The 13,127-nt window shown below is 37.3% G+C and overlaps 1 protein-coding gene across 4 annotated transcripts in view; it reads left to right on the top strand.

Moving 5' to 3' along the window:
• Nucleotides 1-13,127, top strand: part of DYNC1I2 (dynein cytoplasmic 1 intermediate chain 2) — a 45,450-nt gene that overhangs the window by 19,438 nt on the left and 12,885 nt on the right. The window contains exons 4-6 of one of the 4 annotated variants that reach the window (XM_020806676.3): nt 86-176; nt 5,050-5,109; nt 6,970-7,085. In XM_020806676.3, the coding sequence (XP_020662335.1) occupies nt 86-176; nt 5,050-5,109; nt 6,970-7,085 (267 nt within the window). Of the gene's footprint in view, nt 1-31; nt 177-5,049; nt 5,110-6,969; nt 7,086-13,127 lie in introns of all 4 variants that reach the window. The other 3 variants (XM_020806675.3, XM_020806679.3, XM_020806678.3) reach the window with 3 other exon arrangements.

Below are 13,127 nucleotides of genomic sequence, written 5' to 3'. Positions count from 1 at the left end.
CCATGTTAAATTAATTTGGAAACATCCTAAGCTGTGCAACCTCTACGACTAGTAACAGCGGATACATGTCTGTTTCACTATTTAGTCCCCCCTCCTATGTCTCCATCTTCAAAATCCGTGAGCACACCAAGTGAAGCTGGCAGCCAGGATTCCGGTGATGGTGCTGTTGGTTCTAGGTATGTTTCATAAATATTTTGATATTCAATACTAGTGATTTCAAGTATGACAGAAGCACTGGTGAAAATTCTGTTGTGTAGCATAGTAAATCACAATAATGTAGAGAAGACCCATTGGATCAGTAGCGATTTAGTGAATCAATTCCTCCGTATTTCTATTGATTCAAATGGCCCTGCTCTAAATGTGACTTACTGTGCTAAAGTACATCACAATTAGAGTAGGCCCATTTGAATCAATAGAACTTATGGAACAGCTTCTCATTATTTCAGTGGGCCTACTCTAGTGCAGTTTACTATGCTAACAAAATGATTTTGGCCAGCATATCTTAAATGATGGTGTATTCTTCTCAACATGTCATAGAATCTATTTCAGCTCTCCTCACTATGTTGTTGTAAATATCCAAAATTGCTTCCTGATGTTTTTTCTTTATCCCTGCCTAGCTCCAAGAATTTACAGTGAACTTTACTAAAGTTTCAGCTAAACGTGAGGTTATTGAGGGAAGGCTGGATGAAAAAATGGAAAATATTTCAATATATAGTTCCATGTAATGATTGATGAGCATGAACTGGCTGAGGGGCATGTAATATGTTTTTATCTTAATATAGCCTGATTACTCAAATAATTTATATACTGAATGCCTGTTGTTGCATCTTCAGTAGATGTTGTTTGACCGATGTTAATTCAGATTCTAGTAGTAGATTTGATTTACTTCTGGAGAATAAAAAGGTAATATGCTGCCTTCAGATCCATATACTTTAAGCATACTGTATTATGTCTTAAAATATCCTTGCACTTTGTTTTCTATCATGAAAAAGCAGGTGTTCATCTTATTGGATGATAGGATGTATTTGGCACAAGGGGACTGGAAAGAGATGGGGCTTTTCCAGCCTACTTATAAGCCTGGCTTGCTGTCAACTTCTGCCCTGACTTTTACTTTCCTTGGAGGTGCTGGTCATAGTCTTTCTCTCTTGTCTGACAATTGTGTTAAGTTCAGTTTGTTCTTAATGTTCTCTTTCATGTCTCTTAGAAATGCCCCTTATAATGTAGTTTTCTACTCTGAGTTAGCTACACCTTCAGATGTGCACATATTTGCTCTCTATCTAGCTGGCATTTATTTGTTTAGTTATTATTAAATGTATTCATTTATTTGAACTTGTATGCTACCTGATCAAGAAGCACACTTTAGTGTGAACACTCTGGGTGGTACGCAACACCCTGAATCACTTTAAAATCAACAGTACAAATATACAATAAATACAATAAAAGAAGTAAAGCCCTGTCACAGCTTAAAAATCTCTGCATTTAAATAGAATTAAACAAATTTAAAACAGATTTGGATCTCTTGAGTCAGTGGTTAATTAGTCAGCACTAATACCCTGTTTCCCTGAAAATAAGACGTAACTTGAAAATAAGCCCTAGTATGACTTTTCAAGATTCTCGTAATATAAGCCCTACCCCAAAAAATAAGCCCTAGTTAAGTGAAAGCCCGCCCTCCACCACTGTGCAGCAACCAGAAGATGACATGATTGTATTTGAATAAACGTAGATTGTTGAACAGGAAAAAACAAAACATCCCCTGAAAATAAGCCTACTCCTTTTTTTGGAGCAAAATTTAATATAAGACCCTGTCTTATTTTTGGGAAAACATGGTAAAAAGCCAGTTTTAAATGATTCTGTTTTAATTGATTTCCTAAAAATTGACACCTGACAGGCCTCTTTTTGAAGCTTGTTCCGGGGAGAAGGGGCCACGACTAAGATAATGTAGTTCCTTGTGTTAGCCCTTTTGGCCTCTTTAAATGTCACAATTTTTAATATCAAATATTGCGAGGAGTAGGTGAGATGGCTAGTTGTGTTTTTTTTGTTTTTGTTTTTTTTGTTTTTTGTTTTGGTGGGAGAGACCTTCCAGCAAGTATCGGGCTTTTGAGACTGACGCTTTTGTAGACAGATGTGATGATCTCCGTTGTCCTGTGAGATGTCCAGAGTTCAATTCCATCTCACTCTGTTTGAGCAGCAAATTATCCCATAATGAAGAGCCTAGTCCCTTCCTAAAACTGAGAGATATTCTGAGAAATTCGCATTGATTAATAGCATTGTAGATTGAATTTAAGACAAGAGTTTCAAGGTGAAATATAATCCCTATTAGTTTCTGAATCTCTCACCTCATTCTGTAAACCACCAGTAAAAGAAAACTGTATGTCAGGCTCTATTTATAAGAGGTCTTAATTTAACATGGACACATGATTAGGTGCAATCATGTGCAAATCATGCTATGGTAGTTGACTTGTGACTGTAGGCTTCAGTTCGCCCATATAGACTATTTCTTTGTTTCTGACAGAAGCACACAGAAATTGAAGAGACTTCTGCTTTTTATAGGAATATAAGAAAAGCTTTAATATTTATTTTTAGTACATAAGAGAGGGAACATATATGGTCGGTAACATTTATGGGAACTTGCAAAACTGCAATAGTAGGGTCACAAAAGCACCTCTTTCTGAATGTGTTTAGGGAATCATGCATCACAGGGAAGAAGCCCAGCCTGTGGTGGCTTCAGCATAGTTTGGGAATTCTGTTATTGCAGCTAATATTGAAGACAGCAACCAGGGCTCCTACTGTGATTTCCCATTTAGTTAGTTAGTTGGTTAATTAGTTAGTTAAACATTCATAGCTCATGCTCTGTTTCAGGGTGGGTTACAAAGCTGTATAAAACAATTTTAAAACATAGGCTATTTAAAACTACAGTGGTGCCTCACTTAACGATGTTAATTGGTTCCCAAAAAAACATCGCTATGGGAAAACATCGCTAAGCGAAACACCATTTGCCATAGGAATGCATTGAAAACCGGATAATCCGTTCCAGTGGGAACGGATTACTGTCCTTAAGCGAAAATCACCATAGGAAACATCGCTAAGTGAAACAATGTTTCCTCCATTGGAATGCATTGAAGCCTATTCAGTGCATTTCAATGGTTTTGACAGGTCCGTTTTCGCTATTTTAAAAGTGTCTTGAAATGTTCAAAAACTGTTTTAAATGTTTGGGATCGTTAGTGCACCTTGTAAAACCTTTGCAAACTTAATTTGGCTTTGTTCTGAGTCTTCGTTAATTTTTGGTGAATCCCCCCCCATTGGAATGCATTGAACTGTAGGTTTGTCAGCCGGAAACCTCCCCGGAGCACTCAGGAATTCTTTGGTTTCCATAAGTCTCCGAAGGTGGGCAGTTTTAATGGATCCCCCCACCTCAGTAGGGAAAGCCTGCTGTCATCAAACCCAGACTTCATAAGGAAATGATTTAACCATGATGATGGAGTTACCAAAATCCCCCCTAAAAGATTGTCCTTCATTCTTCCAGTAGCAAAAAACAGATCCAGGTCCAGAGAATGACCAGCCATATGTGTTGGGCCCTCATGTTAACTATGAAATCCTGAGCAGGATGTGTCAGGACAGCCTTGTTGTGGATGCTGAAGTTCCGCATAACAACAGTTCCTCAGCACCACCACCCTCAAGATCACCTCAGTTAGCTCAGGCAGGGAGGCTGCTGGGCTGTGAGGTGGACAGCATATCAGCAGCAACCCTGTTCTGTTTCTTTGGCCTAGCACAAGGTTCAGGCCCTCAGAACTGGTGCCAGGATGGATAGGTTTCCTTGTGAGAAAGATGGAGTCCTTATGAATGATGGCAACTCCTCCATCCACAGCCCTCCTAAGTAATGCTGGGGCTGTTGATTCCAGCTCCATCAATAAAATGTAAACTAAAATGGTTACTAAATTTTGCAGATGTATGTTTATTTAAGTTTTCTTTCCTTTGGTTTTTCTAGCTCTTATCAGCAGAACACAGGACTAACATATATAAAATAAAGCTTATACAGGTTAAAACTACTACTGTAATTTGTTTTGGTAGGTCACATTGTTTTGTTTTTGTTTTTTTATTGTTTGGATTCTTTTGTTAACTTAAAGTTGCTATTCAGTGAAGATACCAGGAAGCCATTGAAACCATTTCCAGTGGGGTGGCCCTGTTAATTGGGTTTTTCCCCCAGGATGTATATTTCAGATTCACTAAGACTTCTGAATATTTGAGAATGAGGTTGCTTGGCTTGTGGCTTGCTATAACACTGTGACTGTCTAGAGTTGACTTTAAATTAAATGGCATAAGCCCAAGGCAGTGCTTAACCCATAATTATAGCAATGTCACATCTTGGAAACACTAGCCAGTAGTATGTCCCAGTGGAAAAGCACCTTTTTTTGTACTAAAGGCTTATGTGTTGACTCATTTCCTTTACCAATATGACAATTTCCTGGACATATTGAATGCTTGGGGCAGGAGTACAATACATTAATAGACAGATCACATGGCATGGCTAAATCTGTGTAACCAATTTGTCAGTGGGTTAAACTCTTTTCTGGTTGTTCTTTGAGATTTCTTTGTTTATGACAAGCCCTCAAAACTTGGTATTCCTTTCTGTATAGAAGGGAGCGGGTTATTTTGTAAGACTGTAGGCTTGTTAAGTTTTTTTTAATTCATATTAAACTTCACTTAAAAACAAAAACCTTTTTGCCAGTTTCATAGAGGTTGCACTTTAAAATAATGAAAAGATTTTAATAAAATGATCTAATGGATTGGTCAGCAGAATATTATAGTCCTGCTAATTGCTAAAAGTTGTCTGTTTCCATTTTAACTGATATATGTATTTATTTCACATTTTGATGCAGTTCTGAATGTCTACCCAGTTTTCACTAACGGATATGTTTTGTGTTTTATCTCTGAAGCCATGTAAGACTGTAATATAAAATAGCTTTAACATTTTATAGACTGCCTTGCTTCACTAATCTCTGGCCTTTTTTTGCTAATGCTGCATGCTTGTTCTTCAAACTTTTGTGTCAGGACGCTGCATTGGGATACTGATCCATCAGTTCTCCAGCTCCACTCTGATTCCGATCTGGGGTATAGCAGAGATTTTTTTTATCTTCCGTATTTGTGTAATGATTATTTTTATGTTACCTAAGTGAGATTGTAAAAAATAATCATATTTGTTGTGAGTACTTAAATGATGCCCACACTGACTGACAACAGTATCTACACATACTCCTAAAACTATATGTTAATGCTTCTGGAAACAGCTGGTCAATACACAGCTGAATAAATATTATGAGTTTGCATTCCAGATATGTACACTTTTAGAATGCTGCTTCTGAGCTTTAATTCTTAATACAACTAATTTTAACTAATCTTCTAAAGATTGCTGGTTTGCTAACTTACTAAATGCTTTTTCTTGGATTTTAAAAATAACTTCCTATATTTTTATGTATTTATGGCAAGAGATTAATTGTTAATCATTTACCTAAGTCTGCATACCTGTAATATAGGGATGATACTGGCCCCTTCAAAGATTTTTGAGATAACAAAGTTGAATTACTTTGAGCACTTAAGAAGGATAATGCTGTAGGGAAAAAGACAATTGGTGATTATGAGTTTTGCTTCCATTGCACTTTTTAAAAAAATAGATCACAGCTGCAGGATAGCCTAAGTCCATTTTGCTTATACTCAGGCATTTACTGGGAAAAATATCATATACATATTCAAATTAGTTAGTTCCAGACTTTTCCCTAGCATCATATATGTCCTTTCTAATTTTTTCAAAACCCTGATGTTTCTTACCTCTTATTTACAATAATTCAAGCTCCATACAGCATATGCACATACAGTCAATTTGTATTTTAAAATTAAAAATAAACGCAAACTGTAGTAAAAAAATAGTTTAAATTAAAATAATATAGTTCTGTTGGTTTAAACTGGTAAAAGTATATGTCAGTGAAAATATCAGTCTTACCATCTCCTTAGGATTTCTCCACATTTATACACATACCACTTTAGGAGCCAGTCTAGATGAAAGATCTCCGGGGAATCTTGCCAATCTTTGATTGCAAACATTTCTACATACAGTATTGATTTTCTTAAATACAGATTATTTCAACATTGTAACATACATTCTTTCAAGTTAAATAGCAGTCATGTGGTGGTTTCACAGAATTCAGACTTTGGATTGGACCCACACTTGCCCCTTCACCGACTGAAGAGCTTCTTCCTTTAATAGAAGGAACTGGGTTACAGTGGCAGCTCCCTCCTGGAAGAAAAAGGAGGAGTGGCCATTTTCATTTCTTCCTCCTCTCACATTAGTTCCCAAGCCACATTACACACTCTTCTGAACAATGTCCCAGTCCCTCTGAGTAGATTTCTGGGGGCTAAAGGATATTTACACAGAGCCCCCCATACACACACCTGTGGAAGTTATCCCATTTGCAAACTTCCATTCTGAACAACTCTAGATCTGACTTACTGTATTCATTATTTTAAATTCTTCAAAATCCAGTAGTGCCTGTTATGTGAAAGAGCAGTATAACAAGAATCTCCTCACTGTTTGGGTTTTTAAAAAAATAAAAATATGTAGTATTCACTGATATTTTGAGTATTAAACTTTGTATGGAATGATACATTGACTGAAATCCTGTTGCTTTACTTACACAGTGTAAAACTGGTGATGTCATCAGGTTTTATTTTAAATTTCCAATTCACTCCTATTCCCCATAGGTTCCAGGATTCCCTTGGGATCCCTTCCATCATAGGGAAGCAGTTGGGACCACAGGACTGGAGACAGACTAATTTTTTAAAATCACCACCAACAATCAAATCAACAAGATTTCAGCCATTGTCTAGTTTCATACATGATTATCCCGTACAAAGTAAAAAAAATTAGAGATTGTATTTAAATACATGATTTCCAACAATTTCTTTTCTTTTCCTTAGACGGGGGCCCATTAAATTGGCAATGTCCAAAATTACACAGGTTGATTTCCCTCCTCGAGAAATGGTCACGTACACCAAGGAGACTCAAACACCAGTTCTGACTCAGCCAAAAGAAGGTGAATACTGTATAAATTTTCCTGCTATTCTTCCTTTGTTTTAAATATGCTTCATGAAAAGAATGAGATGTGTTTGATGGTGAGAAACAAGTTCAAAAGGTACTTTGTAAAAATACAAACATGCAAGGTGAGAAATTACTACTATTGTAGCTGACTTTTGGGTTTGATAGGATGTTTATTTGTTCCTTAAATTGTCTGACTCTTAACTGTCTGTTTTGGTAATGTTCCTTGTTTTGTCAAATGAAAATTATTTCCTTCTAGAGTAAGCTAAACCGTGGAGCTGGTTGCGCCTATAGTGCCCAGAAGATATGGGCATGGCAGGGAGAGCCATTCGCAGTGACCACAGCTTTTTTAAAACAGAGGCTTTGTTATAATGTCTTTGGCAAAGAATCAGTCAAGATGCATGCTAAAATGGACAGTGGCTTTATTTTCTTTTTTTACACTGGGAAATACAACAGCAAAAAATGAAACAAAGCAACTGTAGCTGCACACTCTGTTTCTTCTATATGTGTATTTTTAATTTTGTTTCAGGCCTTGTAATAGGCTGCTGTAAGAAGGTGAGGGCCAGAAGAAAGTTCATTTGCTAGCTGTATGCAAGGCATGTGATATTCAGTCTAAAAATTTTGGTGTCCTACCTTTCAGTTCAAATAACTTCCAGGGTCACTAAGAATAAAAGGAATTAAGGAAACGTGGTTAAATAGCCTCCGTATAAAATACTGAGTAATAAAAACACTTCTGTGTTTGTTGTTGTTTTTTACAATGTGAATATTGGTATTGCTAGAGGTAGTTTTTTTTAAATGAAAATTTAATAGCAACTTTTATTTTATTTATATTTATTTATTTATTTATTTAATTTATATGCCGCCCACTCTACCCAAAGGTCTCTGGGCGGCTTACAACAATTAAAATTCAATGCAATAAAATAAAATGATTAAAATACAGTTAAAATACAATTAAAATACAATTAAAAAATACAATTAAAATTGCCATCATTAAGACTCACAGTTAATGTTATTTCAATTAAAAGCCTTCTGGAACAGGAAGGTTTTGACCTGGCGCCGAAATATCATCAGTGTCGGCGCCAGGCGAATTTCAGTTGGGAGGGCGTTCCATAGTCTGGGGGCAGCTGCCGAGAAGGCCCTTTGTCTACAAGCCATCCCTCTTACCTCCTTGAGGGATGGCTCTTTCAAAAGGGCCCCCTGGCTAGATCTTAACAGCCTGGTAGGCTCATATGGAAGGAGGCGGTCCTTCAAGTATCCAGGGCCCAAGCCGTTTAGGGCTTTATATGTCAAAACAAGCACTTTGAATTGGGCCCGGACAGCAACTGGTAACCAGTGTAAATTATACAGAATCGGCTTGATGTGCTCTCTGGCGGCCCCACCACTCACCAGCCGCGCAGCTCGATTCTGGACCAGTTGCAGTCGCCGGACCGTCTTCAAAGGCAGCCCCACGTAGAGCGCATTGCAATAATCAATACGAGATGTTACCAGTGCATGTGTAACTGCCATGAGACTCCGCTCGTCCAGGTAGGGCCGTAGCTGGTATAGTTTCCGCAGGCGCCCCTGGCCACCGAGTCCACCTGGACTTCCAGTGTTAGACTGGGGTCCAGGAGCACCCCCAAGCTGCGGATCCTGTCCCTTAGGGGGAGTGTAACCCCATTCAGGACAGGGAAGTGGCCCTCCAACCTGTCCGGCGAAGCACCCACTAACAGCACTTCCGTCTTGTCACCTTTCTCCTCCCAGGGGATCTAAGGTGGCACACAACGGCTAAAACTGTACAACAATGAACAGTTTTACAATACCATCTTTAAAAAAACAACTAAACATATATCAAAATTAATATCAAGATTAAAAACAAGTTTGAGACATTTTAAAAAACATTTTAAAATCTCTGAAGTTTAGTGACCAAAATATTCCTGAGACGGATACCTTGGTGAATACCTTGTGACTCTTACAGATTTTGTTCTACAATATTTGACCATCTGGAAGGATTAATAGAAACATTAAATAAATTTATACTATGTTAGCTTTAACATAATGGCTGAAATCCTGTTGCACTTCACATAGCATGAAGTTATACCTGTGGAAATTTGCACAGAATTGCACCCAAGTAGTCCACATCGAATGTCTGATTGTGCAGTTGATTGTGCACGTTGCTATGGAACTGTGCCTTTGGAATGGCTAAATAAATACAATTTCTGCCTTGACAAGAATTTCACAACTTCTTGTGCAACTTCCAAGTTGCATGGGTTTAGCTTCACAACAAGTTTTGGTCAATAACTCAAAATGCATAATTTAACTCTAATGAAACTCTTGTAATACAGGCCACAATAACATTCATTGGTAGATTTTGCAGTCCTTTTCAATGTGTGTTCTTTGCAGTCACATAGAATTTGCCTGAGATTATATGATTCTCATTAAATAGAACACTACCTTGATTTTTTAGAAAGAGACTAGGAAATAGAATCCTGGTGAGTCTTCACTTTCACAGTTTCTGTAGTTACAGAGCTTTCATTGAAAAGTATGTGCTATCTGCTTCTTTACTGATGCCTCCTGGCAGCCTTTTTTGTTTAATTATTGTTGTTGTTTAGTCGTTTAGTCGTGTCCAACTCTTCGTGACCCCATGGACCAGAGCACGCCAGGCCCTCCTGTCTTCCACTTCCTCCCGGAGTTTTGTTTAATAGGGTGGGCTTAATTCCATGATAATAGTTTTCGCAATCACAGACAAGCAGACCCTACTTGTGTAAATCATTTACTAATCTGTGTATATGAATACCAAGAATAATTGTTTATTATCAAGTGGAATCTAGTTAAATTAGTTTTGAATCTAGACACCAAAATTATCCTAAGGTAAAGTAGTCTTAATGTTTACTCTCTTACAGTGTAGACATAGTCCTGTGTCTTTAGAAAAGAACTCTCTGGATGTCATTCTTAGTGCCACATTCCATTTGTGGTCCTTAGGAAGCATGCTTGAATCACAAGGGTGTACAGTATGTTTTAACACACCAGTGCAAAATAAACTTGAGAAATTGGTTACTAAACTAAGAATACATTTCTTTCTTGGATCTGGCGATTATTAGAAAGTGTGAGAGAATAGGTTCAGAAGTGATCATCTCATGCTTGGTGTTCCCAGTCTGTCTATTGGATACCGGAAATGAACAGCTGGAGAGAAATAGGTCCATAATTGCCTTTTCCGTAGACATGTTCAAGTATCCATTTCTGGACACTGTTGGAGGCAGAATATTGGGCAGATGCGGTATTGGTCTAGCCCAGTATGACAGTACTTATGTTCTTAACGTTGTCTGTCCGTCTGAATTTTTCAGAGTGCTCCCATAGCAAAACAATATTTCTAGGCAGAATATTGTGTGTTAACAGAAATGTGTAGGTATTCTTTCCAGTTGTACACTCTGAATAACATGTAGTTTTCTGAGGATATGGACAAATATTCTCAAAGAGAAAACAAAAGAAAAACACTTTTTCCCCTTAAGTCTGTGAGATATTCTACTGAAATATAGTGGGGACAAGCCTAAGATACAGGGCTGCAGTGTTCACTTGTTCTAGTCTATTCTTTATGCAATTTCCCTTCAACTGAAAAATACACAGAAGTGTCCAGGTTAATGTTGTTACTAGTCATTTAGATGTTGATATGTACCTTTGGGGAATTCAAGGTGATTTCAGATTGCCCACCAGTTATTCACTGATATCAGTAACAGTCAGTTAGCCTCTATTGAATGAAAGCCTGTAGTTGTTGCCTTGCAGTGTTACTGATAGGTGTCACTGTCAGCACTTTGATATCTAGGACATTTAGAAAGATGAGCAACAAGAGAAAAGCAAATAATGCTCCTCTCTATATCTGTAGGAAGCAGAAGTCTATTGGTAAATTTGAATTGTATTGTCATGAGTGAGATAATCCTTTGATATGGTCAAATTTCATGTCTCATGAATTAAAATTCAATATGTGGGTTTCCAACATACTTGTGTATTAAAAACAGTACTATGAGTAGTATAACAGTGCCTTATAGCAGTATTGTTTTGAGGAATATTTTTACTTTCTACCTGCCTAAAATGTAGCATGAAATACAGATAACAAATGTGATCTGATGACACCTTCAGCTTAACAAAAGCCACCTATTTCACAGATGATTTAACTTTGATTAACCTACTCCGCAGCAACAGATTACACAGACAACTGGAACTTCATTCTCTAGTGTTATTGCTGGGTTCTGTCTAATTTAGAGTCATGCTTTTCTTTCCATCTCTCCAAAATACATCACAATTTTGATGTTAACGTAACATAAAAATACACTGGTTCATTAAACTTGGATATACAATTCATTGACAAGGGATTTGGTATTTCAGAAGTAACTGCTACTTTTATGCTGTCTTTAGCACTTCCTTATAACCTTAGATTCTCTGTCCGAAAAAGAGGGGAGAGGCAGAGTTAACCATTTAGAATATTGCAATGAATATTTATCACTAAAAGATTTGACACAACAGTTCTGCTCCTCATTGTTATGTTTTTCTGTGGCTATTAAGTTTTTACTGTTAGATCTCAGCTTGTGAAATAAATATGCATTTGTGCAATGCTGGTATAAGACTTTGATGCAGAATAACAAGCAAGTTGAAGTTAATGAAAGAGGTAAGGCTTGAAACATCATATTCTCAAGAAGATTGTCTGTTACATAATCCATAACTGGTGTAGCTGTCCTTCTTCTCATTTAGTAGGTACTGAATGTTCTGCTTCATTTGGTTCAACTAATTTTAATTCATAGATTATCATGTGCTACTGCTTTTGCAGAAGCTAGCTCTTAAAATAACAGGAGACTTTGGAGATTAGAGGAGAGTGAAGAGAAAGGGAAAGGGGGAGTGTTGCCTTCTAAGACAAATTGTTTTGGGGGCATGTATACTGCTGGTGGTCAGTTTTATTCATACATCCGACTGATGCTTTTTTGAGGGAAAAACAAAAAGGCAGTGTTTTTTTGTGCCCTAAGAGTTCCTAGACGAAGATTTGGGATGGAAAGAGAGTAACTTGGGAATGTGGAAGTGAGGACAGTGAGAAGGAGAACCTGTGTTTCGTTTTTTACGTATACAATCTGTTGGCTTAGTATCAGCAGAGCTGGAGGGCAGTATATTGATCCAAAGGATTCATAAAAGAGATGTATTTGGAAGTAGTATTTGAGGGATTAATGAATGGAAGAATAACATAGATGTTCTGGAGCACTATAAAAATGTAATGGATGCTGTGACAGAGGACAGGCTTATTTAAGAACTGGAATAGTAAGGGTTATGGTCCAAGTGAGGAGCAGTTGAGACAAGTCCCTTATTTAGAAGGTAAACTTTGAAAATAAGAGCAATGGGTTTGTGTTGGATGCTAGAGATGGCAGGAAGCTGATATAGCAATTGAGGGGCTGCAGTGTGGTCTGAATAATAAAAAAGATCGATCACTTTGGTAACAAATTTTTAGAGTTGATGGGGAAAGAGGAGAACCAGAGAAGATAAATTTGTAGTAGCAAAAACAGTAAAATGAAAGGAGCATAGGATTGATCTTGTGTCTGAGAAAGAAATTTTAAGAAAGATCTACTTTTTACAGAATGTTGTACAGGACAAAACAATTTGACGAAATCCAAAATGGTGGACGGTGCCAGAACAAGGCACGAATGTGATCACATAAATTTCTGTTTGTCATTATCTTCACTTAATGTGTGACAAAAACAGGTTGAGGTAAAATACAGCATCTGTTACTCTGGGATGATGGTCTTCTGGATATACACTTGGTTGTATTGATTTTGTTTCTAGTATACTATTAAGTGATCAAATATAACCATAATAGGGTTGAAGTTCCCTGTCATCTGTTTGGTGGCATAATGCATGCATCTGAAAATAAGGTGTCTTAAACAGATGAGAAACTGCTCCAGTGCTTCTAATGTATATTTAAGTAATTGCTGCTATAACATGTCTAGTGTTCATCTGCAGCAGCAGTAATTCCTGCACACTGACAGCAAGCAGAGTATAACACAAGAAGGAATTTGGACCTGGTTTGCAT

The sequence above is a fragment of the Pogona vitticeps genome, chromosome 1, assembly GCF_051106095.1.
Source record: "Pogona vitticeps strain Pit_001003342236 chromosome 1, PviZW2.1, whole genome shotgun sequence".
NCBI lineage: Eukaryota > Metazoa > Chordata > Lepidosauria > Squamata > Agamidae > Pogona > Pogona vitticeps.
Note: the sequence above shows the minus strand (reverse complement) of the source record. Positions and strands in the feature narration are given on the sequence as shown.